General features: G+C 49.3%; 1 protein-coding gene across 1 annotated transcript; it reads right to left on the reverse strand.

Moving 5' to 3' along the window:
- Window positions 1-980: 980 nt before the first annotated feature.
- kdsr (3-ketodihydrosphingosine reductase) lies at window positions 981-8,804 on the reverse strand. Its single transcript, XM_056293080.1, has 10 exons — window positions 8,422-8,804; window positions 7,208-7,297; window positions 6,528-6,584; window positions 6,301-6,366; window positions 6,108-6,203; window positions 5,331-5,522; window positions 4,451-4,534; window positions 4,278-4,361; window positions 4,047-4,148; window positions 981-3,933 (listed from the first exon to the last, which is right to left on the reverse strand). Exons 1-10 carry the CDS (start codon window positions 8,608-8,610, stop codon window positions 3,814-3,816), a joined length of 1,080 nt encoding a protein of 359 aa, XP_056149055.1. The 5' UTR covers window positions 8,611-8,804; the 3' UTR covers window positions 981-3,813.

Below are 8,804 nucleotides of genomic sequence, written 5' to 3' on the forward strand. Positions count from 1 at the left end.
GCATCCGTCTGCACTCGCAAAACATTGATGTGCTCCACTGCTGTTGTGGTGCAGTTGTCTCAGGCCTCCTGCCCTCACGTGTTGGACTTGACCCGGTACGCTTCTTCGTTTGGATCTGGATTCGAACAAAGAATCCCGACGGAACAAAAAGCATCCGAAACCCTCAGCATGCCGTAGATCTGACAGGGCTGCGAACCCGCTCTTCCACTCATGAAGATTAAAGTAGTCTTCTCAAACAGAATACCTAACAACCACACACACACACACACACACACTCAAAAACAATAAAAGTCTGCACATCACTGGTGTTGAGTGTATGCTGTGGAGACTGGTGTGGAGACTGCTGTGGCTCCCTGCTTAAATTGAAAATGAGGGAAAACTTGGGACCTACACACTAACGAGGTGGAGGATGCCCGTTGTCCAATGCCCCTTTTCCAGTATGTGGTACCGGCTCGGCTCGGCTCAACTCGACTTTTACGTTTTCCATTACTGTTATTAACGTGTGTGTGTGTGTGTGTGTGATGGCCCTGTGATGGTCTGGTGGCCCGTCCAGGGGGTCTCCCCACCTGCTGTCCAGTGACTGCTGGGATAGGCTGCAGCATCCCCGCAACCCTGAGAGCAGGATAAGCAGTTTGGATAATGGATGGATTGATGGATGGATGGATGGAAAGTACCGGCACTTTGGTAACTGTTACTTTTCGGGTACCACCCTTGTCAAGGTTCCAGAAAAACTGGAGCGGGTACCAGAACCAATGCAGACCAGCTACACCGAGGGGTACTGTTATGATGATGGAAAACCCCACTCTGCGAGTGGAGCGGAGCGGAGTGAAGCCGGTACCGTGTGGTGGAAAAGGGGCATAACAGGGCCGCACCATCACGAGGAGAAGATGATTCAGAACAAAGGTGAGAGGTGAACATCCATCTGGGGGAAAAAATACAGACGGTATCGTCAAAACACAGACCGGGGGAGAGCCTTTTCTTTACCACAGGTATTTATTCCATTTATCATGTAAGAAAATAAGACAAAGAAATGTTCCACTTCTCACATTTTCCTTCAATGGCACACAAGGTGAAATTCTAACAAGTTTGGCGAAAGAAAAAAAAAAAAGGAAGAAAAGAAACGAAGATGAGAACGGAAGCAGAGTGCATTACAGCTTTCATATCATTACTCGTAAACTCTGTTATACTCTGTTTAAATATCTGCAGAGGCCGTTAAATAAGAGAAGACTAGCGCGAGCCTGACACGAGCCGTCCATCCTGACCGGTGGGACACGTGAGCGGGGCCTGGCTTGCATAGCTTAAAGGTGTTAAAAACAGAAGCGTTTACGTGAGCTGCGTGTCCCGTCCACTAGGTGTCGCTACGCCGTGAGGACGAACAGAACGAGAGCCTGAACGCAAAAAAAACACAGACGCCCACAAACAAGAGGGCGAGCGCGTGGCCTTTAACCAATATCAAATGAGAACGTCGTCACGCGCGAGTCATCCACTCTCACTTTCATGTGTTGGCTTTGAGAAAGGGACGGGTCCGTGATGGCGGCGCGGCGCCATGTTGAACTGGTCCTGCCATGCAGAGCAGCGCCGCGGCACCGCACCGCCACCACCCTCGACCTGCGCCCGCACACACGGTCCTCGAACGTATGGCATTCAAATATTCACCCCCCCTCCCTTTTTCTCCCCAATTGTGCCTGGCCAATTACCCCCACCCTTCCGAGCCGTCCCGGTCGCTGCTCCGCCCCCCTCTGCCGATCCGGGGAGGGCTGCAGACTACCACGTGCCTCCTCCCATACCAGCCGCTTCTTTTCACCTGACGGTGAGGAGTTTCACCAGGGGGACGTAGCGCGTGGGAGGCTCACGCTATCCCCCCCCCCCCTGAAGAGGCGCCCCGACCGACCAGAGGAGGCGCTGGTGCAGCGACCAGGACACACACCCACACCCGGCTTCCCACCCGCAGACACGGCCAATTGCGTCTGTAGGGACGCCCGACCAAGCCGGAGGCAACACGGGGATTCGAACCAGCACTCGCCGTGCTGGTAGGCAACGGAATAGACCGCCACGCCACCCGGACGCCCGTAAATATTGGTGTACCTTAAAAAAATATTCCTACTTTCTGATTTGCATGCGTCTTATCAAAGTCCGTTCTCCCTACATGTGGAGGGTAACGGGAAGCCCTGCGCGAGCGCCCTCCTCCGCCTGCAGAAGCAGCACGCCGAGAAAGGCGGCGCAGCACCACACGAAGCTTTAAAGGCTCGAAGGACGTCAGGGAGGAAACGGCGGCCGCTGAGGAAGGTATCGATTCTCACTGCACATGACACGGTCACACTGAGGCACAGGGACCACTTCCCTCAAAACCTTCTCGCCTTTATCTAACACGTATCTCTGGCGCCACCGCTTGGCCTAGAGGGACATTGCTCGAACCGGCGAGCAACAGCCCTTCGCCTTGCTCTGACCGACGGCATCCCACCTACACACGGATCTGAGCCCCATGCGGGTCGCCCGCTGAGGTGGCTGAATGTGTGCAGACACGTAGAAAAAGCCCACACTACACATCTGACACGTAGCACAGAGACAAAGACAAGTCAGAGTCCACGGTGAACGGGGACGCCACCTGTGCTAGTGGACGTGTTTTCCTTTGCATCCTGATGACGTCATCGCTTTGACACATACATGCATTTCCTGTTACTTATTTCAAAAAAAGAAAAAGAAAAAAAAAGAAGAAGAACTGAATGGGATAGTCGGAACAGAATTCGGTGTGCCCGCTCCAGACGTGGAAGTCCGATGGCTTTTCTCCCCTGGTGGTTGGTTGGCTCAGTCAAAGCACACATATACACCGACACAAATCTGCAGGCATGCGTGATTGCACATAGAAACGCACCCACTCTGTTTTCTGCTACTTGCCTGTACACTCTCTCTTCTCTACAAAGCAGTTCCTCTTTTTCTGAAAGCAAATTACGGATTTGCAGGAATGTAAAGAAAGCCATCCGGCGCTCCCCCTCAGCGCTGCAGGGCACAGCCTTTATAATCAGCCAACACCTTGAAAAATGCAACGGTGAAACATCCCTCCAAAACGTCAGATTGGCCGGGGGTCACACCCGGCTTCAAACCCAGAGAACAGATGGTCGGTAAAGGAGGTGCTTTGCCTGCAAAGACCCACGTGACAGAATGCTTTAGTGAAAAGAATCAAGAGTTGGACAAGATGAAGCTCGCTGTGTGGCGAATGTAATATTCAAGACTTACTGTTCTATTTTTCAATATCCCCTGCTAAAAGGGGATTTCCGGCTGCATGTGGCACAACCGGTCTGACGGGGTATCTATTTACCTTTCCCCTCTGCAAGGAGGAAAACTGGTGGCAGGGAGGCCCAATATCTAGTGTCAGTTGTTGACAAGGCCTACTTTAATAAGAGGCTGTGGGGTGTTTAGTCTGCCCTCATCCCCCTTCAGTAAGGCTGCTCCAGTAAGAGAAGCAGGTGCACACATAAAACCAAAAAGTCACTGGAATGCTTTCAGAGGATTATCAAAAAAAAAGAGAAAGAAAGCGGTCAAGTCTACGGAGGAGTTACATCACTAGACAAGCTAACAGGACACATCTGCCACTATCTTTTCATCCCTCTTGTTGAGCTGATATCACTGGTGCACACTGAGACCTGGCCTTGTTTGCCCGCTAAGGGCTGTGCACATATATAGAGTAGAGGGGTGGGGGCAGGGGTGGGGTATTGGGCCCTCCACTGGCTGTGATAGAGGGGTGGGGGGGGGGTGGAAGCACGGTGGTGGAGGGTGACGGAGCAGGTTGAGGGGTGTTTGCGTGCCACTGTGCTGTTACTCTGTCTTGTCCGCTGCTTTCGACTGCTCTCTCTGAATCATGCAGCGACGTACAATGCTGTCAAAGCTCCCCAGGTAGAAGAGGGCAATGGTCCGGAATAGTCCCATGGTCACAATCTATGCGGGGGTCAAATCACGGTTAAGTAAATAACCTGCATTACATCACTTCTCTAGAAGAATGTGCAGCATATGAAACAGTGACTTGGGGTTGTGAAGGGGGACAGCTATACCTGCTGAAGGCCCTCTGTGATGGAAGTGACGGGTGACATTCCACAGGTAAGTGCTGACAGCATGTAGCCATCCGGGCCCACAGAGCTATTAAAATTCCCCTGCTGTGGGAGGAAAAGGGGCAACAAAGTAAAAAATTCATTTATTCATCAACTTCAGTGGGAAAGAATTCACTAATTAAACCTCTGAATTTGAATAGGTTGGGTCATTGGCGGGTGGATAAACTTTCTTACCACAGCGTCCCTGACAACGATTTTGGCCACTTGCTCTGGCTGACAAACTCCAGAGGTCTCAGAGATTAACTTGGTCTCCAGAGGCTATGGAAGGGGAGGACAGAGCAAGTGTTTAATAGGAAGAGGAAAACGATGATTGAAGAAATTATCTCTTGCTTTACAGTGAGGTTTACCTTTGTCTTATTTTCCTCAGCTAGACCTGGAGTGTCTGTGTCAGGGGGGTAGGCCACCGTCACATAGATATTGTATGGCTTCATCTGGACAGAAGGAAAATAAACTTACCATTTTAACATGTACTGTGTTTTTTGTTTATTTTTTGGCATTTTCCGACTTTTTATTTTGGATAGTGATAGTAAAGAGAGACAGGAAAGGCAGGGGAGAGAGAAAGGACGACATGCAGCAAAGGCCCAGGGGCTGGATTCGAACCCAGGCCACTGCAGTAAGGACTCAGCCTTATATGTGGTAAACGTTCTACCAGGTGAGCCACCGGGGCGCCCTCATGTACTGTGTTTTTAAGCTTCGTACCACTAAGTAACAATAATTAACATATCAAATGGGAGAAGAAAGGTGATTATTTATTTAAGCATGTTAATGATCTTTTATGCTGAATATGGAGCTGCCAGGGGAGAGGAAAGGAGGAAGGACAAAGAGGAGGTTTATGGATGTGGTGAGAGAGGACATGCAGGTGCCTGGTGTGACAGAGGAAGATGCAGACGACAGGAAGAGATGGAAACAGATGATCTGCTGTGGTGCCCCCTAACAGGAGCAGCCGAAAGATGTCGCTCTCTCCCAATGATCTAAATTTAGTGATAGGAAAAACGTTTTAATACCACTCCACTGACATCTAATGTTCTGCTACTGACTACGTGATTCCTATCAGAGACATGGATGTCCTAATAATCCCTCACCAGCAGTTCTGAAAGAGACATGCTGTAGTTTGGATTCATTCTCAGTTGTTTCCTGTAGGCAGTTTGCTGGCTTGTGTGCTAGGTGTGCTGGCTGATAGAAATGTGCGTGCTCAAGGTTGAACGGACGGGAGGGGCCAAAACTCACCTCCATCTGCAGTGACTCCGCTAAGCCACGAAGCGCAAATTTGGAAGGCGAGTAAGCCGTGTAGCCAAACAGGCCAATTTGTCCTGCTTGGGAGGACACAAACATGATGCGGCCCATCCTCCGCTCCTTCATGGTGGTTATGACAGCCCGCGTCGGGTACACACTGCCCAGGTAATTCACTTCCATTAGTCTCTGTTGGAAACAAAGCAAGGGACAGATTTTTGAAGGGTAATTCACATGGGAAGTCTGTAAGTATAGTTTTATTTCATGGGCTGAACACGCACACGCACACACACACTTGTTCATACACATTCATGAATATGCTATCCCACCGTGAAATCTAATTTATAAAGTTTTTTGGATGGGGGATTAGCCTCTTCCTGATCTTGGACTGTAATCTAATATGCTACAGAGCTCGACACCAATCTAAACTTCTTTCTTGTTGCATATTTAATTTTTCATTGAATTGGTGGCTTCAGCTGCATGTTGTCATGAAACTCTCAGAATTTTGAAAAGCACATACATATTGACTATATTGTAGGGTGCAGAGGCACTCTTAACACAGAGGAAAACCTGCTGAAATATCTAAGATTAATATCTATATACTTCCATTATAATTCAGGACCATTTGACTGGTGCCTTGTTCCTTAGAAGTTGAAAACATTTGGCATTTAGGGGTTATGAGCAATGGGAAAGGTATGTGATGGAAATGGCTAGAAAGATTATTGCATTTACTGAGGTTGTTACTGAGCCTTGGTTATGTCCTTAGATACTTACTTTGAAGCGATCCACCTCCACTTCCTCAAACTTTGCAGACAAGGATGTTCCGGCACAGTTCACCAGCATATCCACAGGCCCTAGCTTCTCTTGAGCCTACATGACAAGACAAATGATAAAGAAGAATACTACAATGTTGAATTTTTCCAAAAGAAAGGGTTGGTCCATGGCAGTGTTCTTTAAGAGAAATTACCTGTTTTATCACACTCTCCACTTGACCGTAATCTCTTGAGACATCCACTGATATGCAGAGCACCACCTGAGTGTAGCAGATTGAACAGGGTTTCTATGTAATCTTATGCTAAATAGCATGTACAAAAACACAAATAATATGGCCTAAATGACTAACATCACAGTTATATGAGGTGCATCAAACAGTCTTAAATTATGTCTAATGAAATACACACAGTAGCCCCATACCTGCTTGTCATTAATGGCACATTTTTCCACCTCTTTCTTTGCTTGCACCAATTTAGTCTGAGGGGTAAAACACAACAAAAATCACATATCCTACCCGAAGCTGCGCATTCAGCAATACATGTTCTCACCAAACACCTAAAACAATGCAAATAACATTTTGCAAGACCTTGTTTATCCACAACACTGGGATTGGATTCTGCTTGAGAAAACAACATTTTTGCAACCCTGAAATGTATTGACGACGTGCCCTGCATTCCATTCAAAATGTGCATGTTTACTAAAGTCTAAAGTCCTCTATCTTTTTAGTTTCGTGTGGCAATTCCAACATTCAAACTGTCAACAACCAACAGACGTGTGTGTGTGTGTGTCTGTGTGTGTGTTTGTATGTATATATATATATATATCTATATATATATATACTATATAATTCAAATTCAAAATTTGCCAATTCAAATGGCTTTATTGGCATGACATACCACTGTACATATTGCCAGTATGGTTACAGGTATAGCATAACACATCATGTGGAAATTCACGTGTATGTTCTGTTGATTTGGCAGCAAACAAACTCAAACGGCTTCACCGGCGTGACGCAACACTGCACATGTTGCCAAAAAGCCAATTAGAACGAGGCGAGACATAGAGGTAATGAAGGGCTCGAGGCCACCGTCTCCGCTCACCTCGTCCCGCGCCACCAGCGTAATGAAGGCGCCGTGCTTGTAGCACTCCTTGGCGATGCACTTCCCAATGCCACTCGACCCCCCGGTCACCTGCGGGTAAAGGGTAGAGACAGTTAACGGAGCTCAGAACACCAGCTAACCCTAACCCTAACCCTAACCCAGCTAACCCTAACCCAGCTGACCCTAACCTTAACCCAGCTAACGCTAACCTTAACCCAGCTAACCCTAACCTTAATCCAGCTAACCCTAACCTTAACCCATCTAACCCTAACCTTAACCCAGCTAACCCTAACCCAGTAAACCCAGCTAACCCTAACCCAGTTAACCCCAACCTTAACCTAGCTAACCCTAACCCAGCTAACCCTAACCTTAACCCAGCTAACCCTAACCTTAACCCAGCTAACCCTAACCCAGCTAACCCTAACCTTAATCTAGCTAACCCTAACCCAGTTAACCCAGCTAACCCCAACCTTAACCCAGCTAACCCTAACCCAGTTAACCCCAACCCAGCTGACCCTAACCCAGCTAACCCTAACCTTAACCCAGCTAACCCTGACCTTAACCCAGCTAACCCTGACCTTAACCCAGCTAACCCTAACCTTAACCCAGCTAACCCTGACCTTAACCCAGCTAACCCTGACCTTAACCCAGCTAACCCTAACCTTAACCCAGCTAACCCTAACCCAGTTAACCCCAACCCAGCTGACCCTAACCCAGCTAACCCTAACCTTAACCCAGCTAACCCTAACCTTAACCCAGCTAACCCTGACCTTAACCCAGCTAACCCTGACCTTAACCCAGCTAACCCTAACCTTAACCCAGCTAACCCAGCCTCCCCACGACAACAAGCGGGCTGAGCGGTACACGAGTCTACATCACACAAACGTTTGCCCGGGTCGCGGCTGAAGCGTCGCCTCCGATCAGCTGCTCGATTAACCGCCGGCCGTGTGGGCGTGTCACGCAGTGTTGACAGGCTGACTCGACGCCACAGGCTTTTTCAAACCAGCGCTATTTATTATGCACGCTCGCTGGTCCGCCGACTGACGAACGCTGCTGAGTTTACCTAGCGAAGTGCGAAGCCGGCCGTTATTTTAGCGCCATTTTGTAAAAGTATAGAAGGCGGGCGGGCTATTCCTGCGAGCTAGCCAGCCCCCCCCCCTCCTGGCTAGCCGAGGCGATGCAGCGCAGCCCGTTAGCCCGTCTGAAGCACTTACCACGACGTGGGCCCCGTTCAGTTTCAACGGCTTGGGACTAATGAGGGGCGATATCATGTACAGGAGCAACACGAAGGCCACGATGAAGGCGGAAACCACCAGGAGCATCACGAACGGCAGGAGAAGCCACCAGGAATGGACGAAGAGCCAATCGGTGATCGTCGAACTCGCTCCTTCGTCGGAGGACATGGGGAAATCTGGCGCCCGTTAGCCGGCTTGCTAAACTAGGCTAGCTTGACGGGGCGAGTAGCGGCGGGGGGGACAAGAGGCGGGCGGTCGCGGAAGGGGTGGCGGGGTTAAAGAGCCCGGGGGGGTGGGGGGGAGAGGAGGAGTTCTGTTAATCTTTGGCGGGGACTCGGGAGAGGTGGAGCAGCGAAAAAGAG

This window comes from Lampris incognitus, chromosome 14 (genome assembly GCF_029633865.1).
Source record: "Lampris incognitus isolate fLamInc1 chromosome 14, fLamInc1.hap2, whole genome shotgun sequence".
Lineage (NCBI taxonomy): Eukaryota > Metazoa > Chordata > Actinopteri > Lampriformes > Lampridae > Lampris > Lampris incognitus.

Coding starts and splice junctions, on each gene's coding strand:
- kdsr (XM_056293080.1), bottom strand. CDS start 8,610: ATGTCCTCCGACGAAGGAGCGAGTTCGACGATCACCGATTGGCTCTTC. Junction 6,204..6,300: donor TGGAGAGTGTGATAAAACAG/GTAATTTCTCTT, acceptor CTTGTCATGTAG/GCTCAAGAGAAGCTAGGGCC. Junction 4,149..4,277: donor TCGTTGTCAGGGACGCTGTG/GTAAGAAAGTTT, acceptor TTCCTCCCACAG/CAGGGGAATTTTAATAGCTC.